At 40.8% G+C, this 14,906-nt stretch overlaps 1 protein-coding gene across 4 annotated transcripts in view; it reads left to right on the forward strand.

Annotated features, from left to right (window-relative positions):
* Positions 1 to 14,906, forward strand: part of RLF (RLF zinc finger) — a 41,806-nt gene that overhangs the window by 4,380 nt on the left and 22,520 nt on the right. The window contains exons 2-3 of one of the 4 annotated variants that reach the window (XM_056333851.1): positions 1,132 to 1,286; positions 9,206 to 9,287. In XM_056333851.1, coding sequence (XP_056189826.1) covers positions 1,132 to 1,286; positions 9,206 to 9,287 — 237 coding nt within the window. Of the gene's footprint in view, positions 1 to 1,131; positions 1,287 to 9,205; positions 9,288 to 13,480; positions 13,720 to 14,906 lie in introns of those variants that run through there. The other 3 variants (XM_056333852.1, XM_056333855.1, XM_056333854.1) reach the window with 3 other exon arrangements.

Below are 14,906 nucleotides of genomic sequence, written 5' to 3' on the forward strand. Positions count from 1 at the left end.
TCCTCCCAGTCATAATCTGATATGATCATGTGATTGTTTAAGCTGTTAAAATAAATTGGTTGTGTCAAGAGTCCCAGCTCGAAATAATTTGAAGCCTGATGTGACCTGATGATCCTCTTAGAACAAATTGGCTTGTATTGAGTTATAAGGTAGGGCACTGAAGGTTTTTTTTTTCATACAGCCTTGGCCTTAAGGGTTCCACAGAGTACAGCCTTTTTCATTGTTTTTTGTTTTTTTCACAGCTGCCCTTAATAAAGATTGGTACCTGGTTTGGTCTAGGAGGGTGCAGCATGAGAGAGGGATTGTAACTGGTGAGAACACAGGCATAACTGGTCTGGAGCTCGCGGGTGTGCATACAGAGAGGGGATGTTAGAGCTGTCAGTAGAGCTAAGTGCCCTGCTTGCTCTCAGTATTACTTTATGACCTGTAGGAAAAGAACATGGGAGCGTAGTGAGGTTTTAAAAAGGTTGAGAGATACTGCTGTTGTCCCTGTGCTGATTTTTGAAACTTGGATTTCTTTTAAAGCTGGCTAGGTTTTACACTGCTGCTTCAGTACTGTGCCTGGGTAATGTGGGATTGCTGTGGTCAAGGTAGCAAAGTCTAGGGTAATTTTGCATTTGAAAAATGAATCTATAACGATCTGATCTGGGTTTTTTATCCCCTCCTAATGGCTTCATGTTTGCTGTACAGGTAGTGCACGTATCTTTAAAATATTACAGCTGGAATTACGCTCCTAATATTGAACTTCTTGCTTATTTTTCTGCATTCTCACTAGTAATAAAGATTCCAGTGTTGTGTATGTGGTTCTGTCTCCATGGCAGTTGTGCAAAAGAAGCAGAGTGTGGATCTCCCTGAGTTTGTAACTTAACAGTTCACATTTCTATTGATTCCATCTAGCTTGCTCCCCAGTAGAAATTCTGATGATTTTATCAAAACAATAAAAATATTTTTGAATAAAAGGGACAACTGCTATTGAGGAGAAAAGCTACTACTTTTAAATTTCCTTCTGAGTAAAAACTTATCACTTCCAGAAACATTCTACTGTATATGCTTGATATTTTATATTGATATTTGTTTTTTTAGATAAAAGTGTGTTATGAGAACTTCTAATGGTAACTCATTTTCTTTCAGACGCTACTTCAGTATGCTGGCAGTCGGGGTGCATCGGAACATATTTTACCTTTTTTGGAAGTATATCGAATCTCCATCCAAAGCTTTGCTAATGCACGACCTTACTTGACTACAGAATGTGAAGATGTTCTTTTGGTACTTGGCAGGCTAGTGCTGTAAGTTTTAAGTTGGTACATTATAATTAAAAAAAAACCCAAACAAACACGAACCAAAATGTGCTTTATAAATGAAAGGGAAAGTTGTTGAAATAGTGTAATGCGTAATTTGACAACTGTATTTACAATTTATTGTCTAGTAAATGTCTCTAGTACTTTTTTAATTATACCACAAAAATGTACTTGAGCATTTTGTTAATTAATGTGAACAAGTTGTAAGGGTTTGTTCTTCTGTATTTGGATAATTGTGCAGTTATTAGGAAAGTTCTGTTCTTTCTTAAACATTCTGAAAATTATTTTCTGTAGAAAAAGCCTAGTGTGGTCCTTGTTAAACAGAAGCTTTAATATTAGACCTTCATCCATGGATTAATAAACCTGTATCCCTTGCTGTGCAGTTGCTGCTTTCATGTGTCCTCTCACCTGTAATGCAGGGTACTTCTGAGCATGTCCCGTTCTGAAAAGGCTGAGTTATTTTGTATTTATGGTAATATATTGTGCATGTGGACTGTTGCTACACAATAGCAAAACAAAGGGTAATTAAACCTGAAATCTTTGACAGGTGTTGGCAGACGTGACTTAAAATGCAGCAGTTCTTCAGATAAGAGGTAGAACTGTTACAGTCTCAGCTAATTTGGAATAACTCATAGTTCCTCAAAGTCCGCTTTAAGTGCAAACAGTTATTTGTAATTGAAGAGGTAACCTGAGGGCTTTCACATACATTGGAGTTTTATCAGTTACTACCCTTAGCCTGAGAAGGATAACTTGATGTGCTGGTCACTCCTTGCTGGTAAGGTTTTATTCGAGGGGGCAGGGTGAAGTTTCTAGAACCTTGAATATAAAGATCACCATAGAATAAAAGTAATTCTCTTGACAGGTTTTCAATGGGCTATTCTTAATTTGTTACCAGTTGCTTGCTTGCTTTGTGGTCTGAAGTCAGGTGTTCTTTTTGAGAAGGGTTTGCAGAGGACTCCTTGATTTACATTGCGAGTTCATACATTACAAAAATCCAAAGCATTTGATCAACAGTTCAGAAACGGGTGTCTCCATATGATGCCTTGAATTTATTTTTTTTTTAGTTATGAGAAGCATGTGAATTAGGAGTAATTTTTTTAAGCCTTCTGTCAAGAAGGGAAAATGTGTAAAATCGGGAAAAGTTTGTCATCTTAATATAGAAACTGAAGACTTAAACTGCTAAATCGCTTACCTGGTACATAATACATATATTTCTGGCAAAATATCTTAATTGGTTTTGTGGACTGTCCATTTATGGATGAGAGTATTCTCATCTTCGTCATATTAATTAGCTTGTGTATTCTGCAGTTCCCTACTCATGTCGCTTGAAGTTTGTCTTTCACTGTCTCTGTATGCAGGTCACCCGTAACTGGAGTACTTTCTGTATTTTTTTTGCCACTGTTACATACTTCAGGGTGGGAATCCCAGTTCTGTGTCAAAATTGTTTATCAAAATTCTTTTCTCTTGTTGAGAAAAATCAAAATATTTTGCTTCTGCTAGTATGGTTTGTTCCATCTTGCAGTGTGAGGAGTTTGTTTGCTGTTGCTTATATCCAGAAAACTATGTTGTGGAGGACAGCAGAGAGGCTGACTTTCTGGAATCTCCCTATTCTTGTTATGATTACCTTTGAGAGGAATCTAAAGAATGAGAAAGATAACAAGTAAGGTCATGGGTAGGTTGAGGGAAATGGCATACCTGGTTCAACTCTCCCGTGTTTTTCTTTTACATATGGTTTTCCGAGGGAGGGAGAGAGAAGTTAAGAGCAGGGAACCAAAGACTAAATTAAGTTCCATGGAGGAGGAAGACTGTTACCTGGTTAGGGACATGACAGTGTACTGTTCTCATGTAACTGTGATTTTTGGGGAGGCTGTTGGGTTACCCACAGCTGTCATACATGCTATGTATTCTCTGATTTGAACCCTGATGAGAAATGAAACGAGCAAGCTTCCTGTTTTAAAGCAAAAGAGTTCTACTTATTGAAATTCTCCTTCCCTGCCAACATCCATCCCAGATCCTCCTCCTGATATCCTTCTCAGCAAGGTGAACCAGTAACAACAAAAATCAGTGCACTGTGGCTTTCCCTACCACCTGACCAGTTCAGTCGTGTGTCCACAGTAAATCTGACATGACTTAAAGACAGTGCCCCCCATAAGCAGCACGATGCTGATGCAGTGTGAGACTTTTTTTGTCCACTGTCTGTAACCTTAGGAAATAAAAGGAAAGCTTGGAGTGGTTGCTCTCGTAGTTTCCAGATTTGGCAAATGATTGTGGGGGAACAGGAGTGCTCTTCTTGGCCATGGCCATGAAGGGACATACCTGCTTTGGTCATGTAGAACTCAAGACTGCTTGTTTCCACAGCCACAAAGCACAACACATTCCCCTCACCCCCCAGTATTACTATGCCAAAGGTGTTGCCTCTACTGAATAATTAGTAAAGAATTAGGTGTCTAATAAACATATCAAAGATGTCTTTCACTGAGATTTAGCTAGCTGGCCATCCTTGTGAATCTTAGGAAGCTTTTGAAGCTGATTGTTGACTTGAGCTTCTCTGAGTGTTTGTTTTTGAGGATACTGATGTCACCTACCTGGACTTGTGCAAAGCTTTTGACACTGTCCCACACAACATCCTTCTCACTAAACTGGAGGGACATGGATTTGACGGGTGGACCACTCGGTGGATAAGGAAGAGATTAGCTGGATGGTCACACTCAAAGAACTGTGATCAATGGCTCAGGTCCAAGTGGAGACTGGTGACAAGTGGTGTCCCTCAGGGGTCCATACTGGGACCAGTGCTGCTCAGTGTCTGTCTTGGCAACATGGACAGTGGGATCGAGTGCACCCTCAGCAAGTTCGCTGGTGACACCAAGCTGAGTGGTGTGGTCAGCACACTGAAGGGAAGGAATGCCATCCAGAGCGCCTTGACAGGCTTGAAAGGTCGGGCTGTGCGAACCTCCTGAGGTTCAACAAGGCCAAGGGCAAGCTCTTGCACATGGGTCTGGGCAATCCCAAGCACAAGTACAGGCTGGGTGGAGAATGGATTGAGAGCAGCCTTGAGGGGAAGGACTCAGGGGTGCTGGTGGATGAAAAGCTCGACATGACCCGGCAATGTGGGCTTGCAGCCCAGAAAGCCAGCCGTGTCCTGGGCTGCGTCAAAAGGAGCATGGCCAGCCGGTCAAAGGAGGTGATTCTCCCCCTCTACTCTGCTCTCGTGAGACCCCACCTAGAATACTGCATTCAGCTCTGGAGCCCCCAACGCAAGAAGGACATGGACCTGTTGGAGCAAGTCCAGAGCAGGGCCACAAAGACGATTCAGAGGGTTGGGGCACCTCCTCTATGAAGACAGGCTGAGAGAGTTGGGGTTCAGCCTGGAGAAGAGAAGGCTCTGGGGAGACCTTACAGCAGCTGCCAGCGCCTGAAGGGGGGTTATGAGAAAGGTGGAGACAGACTTTTTGGTAGGGCCTGTAGCGATAGGACAAAGGGTAACGGTTTTAAACTAAAAGAAGGCAGATTTATCTTAGGATGAAATTCTTAACTGTGAGGGTGACGAGGCACTGGCACAGGCTGCCCAGAGCAGCTGGGGATGCCCCATCCCTGGCAGTGTCCCAGGCCAGGCTGGACGGGGCACGGAGGAGCCTGGGCTGGTGAGAGGGGTCCCTGCCCAGGGCAGGGGGTTGGAACTCGTGGTATGTAAGGTCCCTTCCAACCCAGACCATTTTGTGATTCTGTACTGTGTGAGGAGGAAGGTGCCATTCATGTTACCATCAATATGAAAATTTTACTTCTGTCTAAAAATGATTTATATGGCCCTAAAATTAATAGGTTAGATTTTTAAAAAGTAGAAAAAATTGCTCCTAGTTCACATAGTGTTTGCCAGTAGCTAGTATTTGGCACCTTTCTACTTTTTTCTGCGATGGCATTGGTCTGAAAGGGAGTTTACCATTTCTGCATCTTTGAGAAGGTGTTTATGCGCTTTTTCAATTTAAAAAAAATATTGGGAAAGATCTGAATGTTATCTGGTCTAATTAGCAAAACTGGATTCAACTGATAAGACCAGTCTACCTCAGACTTCTTGAGCTGTATCTTGCCTACTAGTTGTACTTACTGAATGTAACACGTTGCTTCCAGGAAGAATGTACTTGCTTTCCATAACGCCTCTGTGAGGGAGCACATGGGATGGTTTGCTTGCTCTGTCTCTAAAAATTTCTCAACCTAATAAACTTGTCTTTTGATTTACTAACTTGCATTTACCACTCTGTCATTAGGACTTAACTCTTAACAAATGCAGGATAATTCCTGGCAACAAGTGAACTATTCCTGTTGATCATCCAATGTATAGTCATCTTTTTAACTCTTAAGAAGCTTAGGATGAGAAAAGTTTTCTAATGCAATCTAAAGGTGAACACAATCCTGAAAGCTTTTCAAACTTACTTTTTAAAATCTCTGTCTAAAAATAATGGTGAATGAGGTATAAAATTATTACAGAGTAATTGTATGCAGATAATGTGTTGATTTTTGCCTAGAGTTATTCCTCCCAAAATTAAGAAATTTAAGTCTAGGAGACCTCCTCCTGAAAGGTATTTTGAAGTTGAGTGCCTGAGAAATTATTTTATTTTAATAATGGAAGCATTCAAGCACCCATTATGTTTTATTTGCAAAAATTGTGATTTAAGTTTGGAATTAAGTTTGTATAGGTAGGTATTGTGGTGGTATTGGTAGAGTGGGCTAAAAAGGCTTGACTTAGTTAAGTGATGCTGGTATTTTGATTTGTGGTCTTTGCCTTGATACCTAAATTCCGTTTAGTTGCATTACAGTAAAGGAGGAAATGGGCTTTCAGGGCTATAGTTGTGTTTTGAGGTATTGTATAATAAGAAGCAAAGGGAAGAATTAAGCTAAATGGGCATTTCTTCCCCCTTGCCAGTAGGGAAGGCTGGCTAGGCTTTATGCAGCTGTGCATTTGAGTCAGTTCTTACAACAAAAACGTATGCAATTGACTTGGAATTCTACTTATTTTTCTACCTAGGAAAACTTAATTGGAATATCCTGGATGTTACTTTTGCAGTTGAGCTGTACATTGTTTTACATGCTGGCTATACAATTGGAGCTCCAGATTTCTTCTGGAGCGGTTTCCAAACTAGAGTGCTTGGTGTTGGGGTCCTGAGGAAGACTTAAGAACTCACAACAAAATAATTTTTGGCTCTTGGTTCAGCTCAGTGCTATGTTACTACAGCAGACTATAACTCTTGAGGCATAAATTCAGCCCTCTTGTCTATACAGAGTGAGATAACAGTCTATGAAGACAATGCTTTGAAAGTCTAATTTCAGATATTTTTTTTTCACAGTCCTTAAGGATTAAGTACAGGAAAATTATTTTTAAAATCTTGCTTTGCCGTTTTGTTTAAACCTGATGTTTTATATAACCAATATCATACATACAAAAAAGTATTTCCAGGAATTAAAAGTGGTAGTAGATAGAATTGGTTGATTTTGTCTGAGGTGTACATCAAAAGACTTTTCAAAAGCACATAGACTGTGACGTTTGCAAATTTTCATTTGATGAATAGAGTCTGTGTGACATGCGTGAAAATTGGACACATACCTAGGGTTTTTTTTGTGGGTGTTTTTGTCTTGTTAGGGTGCTGGGGTTTTTGTTTGGTTTTTTCTTCTTATGTTAAAATAGAGTTCAGCTGCTATGAGACCTTGTAAAGTTGTTTTTGATAGTCCAGTAGCAACCTCCTCAGTGTAGACATCTGAACTGGTGAATTAACTTGTAAATTCAGGAAAAGGGAAAAGTAAGTCCTGGTTATTATATAAAATCAACACCTATGACAATTGGAGTATCTGGCAATCCTGTTACGTATAGTAATGCGTATAGTAATGAGTGAAATTTCATTGCCTGGTGATGTGAATAATTACTGAATGACAGTGATGAAGGCTATCCTATTCTCTGCCTAGTAGGAGTGTTTAGAGCTTTTGCTCTATATAAACCTCTATTTAAAGGAACAGGATTGGGCAGTGAAGGCCCAATATTAAATGAAATATTAAAAGGTTGGCCAGATGTTAACTAAGTATTTGTCCATTTGATTTTGTTTATGTTGAATCTGGCTAAAAACTGGTTAGCCATAGCATTTTGGAGGCAACTGTTCAATGTATTTCTCAGAAGTCAGGAGTAAAGGGGAAAATCATTCATTTCGGGTACTAGGCAGTTTTGAAACTTGTGTTTGCTTTATGGTCATCTCTTCCTTGTCCCCTTCCCCAAGCTCAGCTCTTCTATCTACGGTAAGACGGAACGTGTCATCCTGTCATTCTTCTGTTTAACGTTTGAGAGTGGAGGTTTTGAAGAAAAAATAGCATGAGTTGGAACTAATAATGTAGGTGTAGCTTATAGCAGTTACTCAGTGCATGTATTATAGGTAGAGTCTTAGACCTGTTACAATTTGAGACATTTTTGCTGTGTGTAGATTTTGTGAATCTCTAGACAGTGTCATAGTTAACACATTTCATTTGATCAGGTCAAATTATTCTGTGCAGTAGTTGGGGTTTAGGTAATCCACGTGTCCCATACAAGTTTAGATAGCCCTTTTTGAGAAAAATACAGGCAGTAGTCCTGCCAGTGCTTTATCTCCTAGAAAACAGTGATTCTTGTTCTCCAGGACTTTTCCCTGAAAAGACATGGATGTGCTAAATACATACAGTCGTTTCCTTTTTGTTTCTGAAAAGGGATAGCATTGACCTGATGATCTAAATGAGGGAATATCAAGTAGGTCTTGCTTTTCCCCCTGTCTGTTCTTGGAGCCTGAAATTATGTATGGAATTTATAGGTCTCAAATTTGCTAGATGTTTCAGAAATATTAAATCTTTCTGAACCCTTCTTGCTTTCCTGAATTTTTATTTGGAAAAGCAGATACACAGCAGAAGTTCACATGCCATTGTGATGGGGCTGACTGATACTAACATTAACCGTTGACACAGTTGAAAATGAGATGTAACAAACTTTCCTGGGTATAATAAATCAAGACTGGTCGGTGACTAGTGTCCTGTTTTTAAGCAGGAGTTTGGCTTAGTGAAGAAATAAGGGAATGTTTTCCACCTGTGTTGTGCAGATAACTGAGCTACACAAATTCAGCAGTTCCCTGAGTTAATGAACTAGATATTTCACAGTGTGATCTGCTTAACTCTGACCTTAATCTGAACATTTTTGATAGGCATATCAACGTGGGTGGGGGTTTACTTTTCATTTGGTAAGCTCTTGAGCTTGTTACAGTTGGCACCATAGGTATTTGAGTCCACTACTACCACTCCCAGTTATCAAAGACTCATTAAGGCGTTTCTAGGAATCTGTTCTGTGGGTCTGTTTCTGTGCTGGTGCACCTCTTGAAATAGATTGTCAGTCTGTTGCTTTTAGGATGCTGTTAGGAATCTGTTCTCTAGGTCCATTTCTGTGCTGATCGCTGCATGTGTCTTCTGTCAAGCTGTTCTTTAATGTTCCTATCTTTGTATGTCAGCATTGAAACTTTTAAGTTAGCTGGAGCTGGTTTTCATTCTTACTCTAGGCACAGAGGCCATGCTGGGGTTAAAAGAGTTTTATTCAGAATGAATGTTAGGAATTTTTTGTGAGAGGAAAGAGCAGAAATTCTGTAATGCAACATTCCTGAGCAATGTTGAACAAACTATCTTGGATTATAAAAGTAGCTGCAATCTTATCCTAGCAAGATTGTGCGTAGTAAAAAGGAGCACTCTCCATACGATGACTCTTGCCTGTTTCTGGCCTTTAACTGATTTTTGCAGTCAAATGTATTTCAATGTTATGTCATTTGTTATCTGAATGCTAAGTAATATGTGCCACAAGAGTTATTTAAAGTAACAGCATGTGTTCGGGTAGCTTGCTTACTTGCCTCTTACTTTTCCAGGAGCTGCTTTGAGCTACTGCTTTCAATTCCTGAAAGTGAATTGCCGCATGAGGTGTGGTTAGGATTCCATCAATCCATACAGGTAAGTGTTCTGAATTTCTTTTACCAGCTTACGTATTTAAAAAAGGCGGCTGCTGTTGTGCTCCTCCTCTTCTACCCTTCCACTGAATTCTGCCTGTCCTACATTGCTGTTTTCTAGGCAGCAAGAATTTCTGAGCAGCAAAAAACTAACTGCAACAACAGTATTGGGAGCCTTGAGCCTAACAGCAGATTTATAACTACACAGTCAACAGCAGCTGCAGCAAGAGAATCGTAGCAAATATTGATCTATCCAGTGGTTCGTGTGAGAGGAAGACTGATTTTGATGGAGTGATGTAACGGCTCCAAAGCATTACTTTAAAGATGACTAAAAGAGCTTCTGAGTGGCAAAGTTAGTGTCTATACCTGATTTGAGAGAGATGAAAATGTAGGACAGGTCTTTAGTCCAGGTGGTTTCTATAAGTGTTTCTTCTGAGGTGGTGCAGAAACAAGCTTATAATACTACTAGTCGTACACTCAGATGAAGATGGCTCCTGTAGACTACCTAGGAGGGAGAGATGTTTTCAAGGTTTTAGTCTGGAGGTAGTACCTAGGTGTCTGCAAGGAGTTGTGTTCCTCATGGAGCTGAAGGACAGGCGTGGTGGTCTTGCTGCCTTTAAACTAATAGACCCTTCCAGGACCAGGGACTGATCTGTTGCTGCTGTTTCCTGTTCTGGCTTTAACTGTGACTGATGAAGTAGGAAGCTAGTATCAGTTTTAAGTTAATGAAGTGAAGATTTTGGCAGGAAGCCGCTGGAAGGAAGTAAACTTAGAGATCGCAGCTGTCCTCGTGCAGACCTTATCGCAAGACCTTATCCCCCTGTGACTGGGGATTTCCTCAGTCCCTCTGGCTTGGCTGCTGCAGTAGCTCTGAAGGTGTAGGTGTAGAGGTTCTGGAATTTTACTTTTATTTCACTTGCAGTCAGGGAAATTGCAGGTGTGGAAACTCTTAGGTAGGCTGAAGATGAATAAACCCAGCACTTTAAACTGAGAGAAACGGACTAGTAGAGCTCTGTAGTCCTGGTGGTCGTGGAAGCGACAGAATTGGTCTGTGACTGGTGACTTCAGGTGTGGATAGACCTCCTTTTCTTGAGGTACTATGGAATACGTACTATCATTGTAACCCTAAGAACAGTTGGATGTGGCATGTACTTGGTAGCAGAAGGAAATGCAGTAGGTACAGTTTAAATCCTATGGTCTTAGTGGTGTCAAAGATTTGTCCTTTATTTTGAGTGTTGGAGCATAAGTCCTGTGACTACAGCAGATGACAGTGGACACTGCAGCACTCCAGAACCAAGTCTGAAGGTGCATCTGTTTGTTTTGACAATACCCAGCTACGCCGTCTATTACACATAGTCTGTATCTATTAGCCATTGTGTTGCAGAGGCTGGGTCTGTGCTCCCATTAATTCACTAATGCAGTCATCATTGGAGGAAGGGGAGTGAATCATAGAATACAAGGTTTGAAGGGACCTCAAGCATCATCTGGTCCAACCTTTCTTGGTAAAAGCACAGTCTAGACAAGGTGGCCCAGCATCCTGTCCAGCTGAATCTTGAAAGTGTCTGATGTTGGGAAATACACCACTTCCCTGGGGAGATTATTAGTTCCAGTGGCTGATTGTTCTCATTGTGAAAAATTTTCCTCTTGGATCCAACTGGAACCTCCACAGGATTAACTTGTACCCATTGCACCTCATTTTTTCCGTGTGACTCTGTCTCCTTTGTAGCCACCCTTTAAACACTGTAACATGTTTAGGTCTCCCCTAAGCCTTCTGAGCTTATCATACACTACAAGGCATATAGTAAGTTTGTAACTGAGATAGCCTAGAATTAAAGCAGTATGTTTTCTCATGTTCAGAGAATGGGATGGCATCTACAGGCTTTTTCCTGTTACAAGAGGTACAAAGTAGCTCTAGAATTCCCAGCTTTTAACTGGAGGGATCTGCAAGGAGAATTCTTGATACCAAGGAGAATAATTTCTGTGGTGCAATAAACATGTGCATTTCTAGGTTTCTGAAGCAAGTGATCAAGCTTTGATACTTTTGTCAATAGAGAGCAAGTTTTTAGTCAGATGAGATGACTTTATTCAGGCTGAATATATTGGAAGAAAACTGTTAAGTTCCAGGGGTAGAAGGGTGATGCAAGCCCAGATCTCTCATGTCAACTTTTAGAATTAAAGGAAAGCTCAAGATGTGCTGCTGCCAGGTATAGTAATGTACTTGGCTTTTGTACTGATGTTTTTCAAACGGTGGCTTCCAGGTATAGCACTCATCTAATGCTCCCAATAGTTTAGATAGTAAAAGATTTGTGCAAAGCTTATTACACATATTAGTACTCTGAAACCTTGCTGAAGAGGTTTGTGAACCTTTACAAACAGGTGCCTCTAATGTGTTTTTGAGGTAGCACTCTTGCAGAAATATGAGAACGAGAACATCTGTACGCTGCCCTGGAGTACAGTAGGAACTCGCTTGTCATCAGAGGAGAGTAACAGAGAAGGAGTATGCATTGAATACAGCGGGCAATATACAACTTTAGACAGGATTCACTCGTAGGCAGTCATGTGAACACTTGCAGGTTTAAAGCCTGTGACCATGTTGATGTGCCAATTTCCAGGCAAATCCAGTAGCAAAGCACTGCGAAATTATATATTAGGACATGCCCTGTATTGGCAGGTGTGAATATGCTTATTCCTTTCCTAGCAAAAGAGGAGAGTATGGCTGAGGAATATAACTCCAAATGTAACTGGTGGTTGTAGCAAATGTGGGACAGAGGCATTCTTCCAGATGTGCCTGCAGTAATTGTTGCTCTAACAATCTGCACAGGTAGTGAGAGTCAGTGAAACTTCAAATAAATTTTCATCACAGGAGTGAAGAAGGTATGGGCTTGCATTTCAAAGCAGCAAGGTGTAGGGACTGTTCTGAAGCTGAAAATGGGAGTGTTGCTGATATCCAGCTCACATACAAAATGTTATCAAAAACTTTATTTGGTGTCTGAACCTGTTTGTTCTTTGATCCTAAGAAAGAGTAGTTATGCCCCGCAGTCCCCCATAAGTCCACTTTTTCATTATCTCTAAGCAAGATCAGAGGCAGCGTGTGGTCTTGAAAACAAACCTTGAAAAGAGTGAGATTGTATGGCAGGAGTCCCAGCGTGGGTTTTATGCAATGGCAGCGGATGTGGGTGGGGAAATACTGTAAAATATGAGAAAAAGATTGGGTCGGAATTACGGCAGGGCCCTTGCTACAGGTAAGCTCGTGTAGTCTGGGGGAGGAACCCAGTGGAGAGGTACTGTGGGGATGGGTGTGATAAAGCAGTGCATTCAGAACAGCTTTAGTGGCAGTAGAGATGTATTGTCGTGGGAATTGAATACGGATTGTGGAACAGGGTTCCCTTCAAGCCTTACAAAGAGCATGAATGCTTTCTTTAGAAAAGTTGTGTATTGAGGGTGAGCATAAAATGAAAACTTTTGTGACACTGTAGTGATTGCTGTGAGCTTTAAATTGCCAGGACTGAAAAATCCTGGTATCTTCAGTAAACTGTTCCAAGGATTGTTTTAAGTTTGTCCATAGCTTTTTACTATAATATCCTTTCCTGACTTCATGTAGAATTAAATGCTTTGTGTACTTCTCTTCAGAACATGGTGTTGTCCCAACATGATGAGATCTGTATACTTAAATTTTGCATTAGATTTCTTCAAAGATTTCCGAAGTATTGTAGTAGTTTTTCATAAGTATTTCCATTAATATTAGCCTTATACTCTTCAGTAGGTCCAATAAGGAAGGATTCAGCTAAGTGTTAGAGTAGAAGTGGCTTGTATTGTCAGTGGTCACTTATGGTGCATGCGTTGCTGAATTTTATATTTGGTATTTCAGTATTGATACCCTGAATCGTAAAGATGGTGCTGACTCAGCAGATCGCGGTTGACTTGTATAATAGGCCCCTTCTTTCTGACCTTCCAAGGTTCTTTCAGCTCTTAATATGAAGGTGCTGAAATGGGGATGATCCTTACAACTGAACTGGGCTCTGCTAGCTCTGTTCTACATCCTGAAGCCCTCGGATCAGAAAAGAGTTGCTGTTGGGAAAACAGTGTTTACATTCAATGTCTGGATTGCAGAATGTCATAGGCTGAGAGATTGCAGTTTTTTCAGTAGTAGTACCTCACCCTTGTCCAGGTTGTGTGATGATTTTTTTTTTTCCTCAGCTGCATCGTTCTCGTGGTGGCAGCAGAAAAGCGTGTCTTCCTCTGAGGCAATGGCTTCTAGCTCCTCAGAACATGCAGCCCAGTAGCAGAGGGGCATGGGATAAGTATCACTAAGAGGCAATGGATCTCAGCTAGTGCAACGTGGTGTTACAAAACCTGCTTGTATGGTCTTTGGCACTTGGTTGGCGAGTGTTTGCTGGGGCCAGGATGGGAATATCCCTGACTTGTCAGTAGAGAGGGTGAGTTCATACAGGCGGGAGTTGGTGTTTTCCTTGCCTTGCCTTTCAGAACCGTGCAGAGCTGACGATCAGGTTTGTAGTTCAGTGTTTTTCACTGATAAGTATCTTTGAGTTGCTGGAACAGGTATTTGGGTGACAGCACTATATGTAATGTCCCGAGAGCTCTCTGCGGCTTCCTAAAGCTATGTCTTCTGCAGTACTGCAGTACATTTAAGTACAGTAAAACATCAGTAATCTGAGAGATGGTTCTTTGGGTCATATTTGTTAAGCTGTTTCTCAACAGTAAGAGCCGGGAATGTCAGTTACATGCTTTTATTGAAGTGATGCCAGGAAATAGCATAAATTCTCAAGATTTGCAGTACAGTTGTTAAATTTGTATGGGTTATTAATGCTTTCTTGAAGCTCTTAGTGAAGAATCTGAACATACAAATGATAGCCTCAAAGGAAATGTAGCCTGATTACCAAAGGTCTTCTGATAACGAGAACTGATTCGGCTGTTGCTTTTCTTCAAGAAAACGTGCTGTTTAAAAGATGTGGTGTCCTTTCTCCTCTTACATGTGCTAAGTGTAAGGAACCTGGCACTTCTTGCCTTTACTTGATTGATACAGGCTGATGGGAAGGGCTTTGCTGGTTAGTTCCACCTCCTTCCAAGGCTTAACATGTGCTGAATGCCTTCTCACAGCTCTGTAGCTCGGTAAAGCTCACTGAGTTCAGTCTCCCATGTGATATTTGAAGTCATAAGCTGTTAAATGCTGATGGCTTTTTGGACTTAGTCTTTGACCTGATCTATGATCTGATTATTGCTTGAGACTGGTACAGGTTAAAGCTATAATGTTAGTATGGGAGACGATGCTCTGGCAACATACTGTATTGAAAAAAATGCGTAGCGCGTAAGTCAAATTATTTATTAAAGGGTCTAATCATTAAATGCAAAGATGCCTTCTACTGTGTACGGTAGATGAGAAAGTCTTGGGGTTTTTTCGTAGCAGAGTCAGTTGGTTATAGAAGGAAACTCGGGAATTTGAAAGCCATGTCTTCTGCGTGGCACTGTGGCGTGCAGGTTATTGCCATCTTTTGACAGCCCATTCTACAGGGCTCTTCGGTTACTGTGGTGTTCTCAGTGGTCATAATATTAGCCCTATTTAATTCTGGTAAATCAGAACACTGAATTGATTCCGGTGTATATA

This window comes from Falco biarmicus, chromosome 3, assembly GCF_023638135.1.
Source record: "Falco biarmicus isolate bFalBia1 chromosome 3, bFalBia1.pri, whole genome shotgun sequence".
NCBI lineage: Eukaryota > Metazoa > Chordata > Aves > Falconiformes > Falconidae > Falco > Falco biarmicus.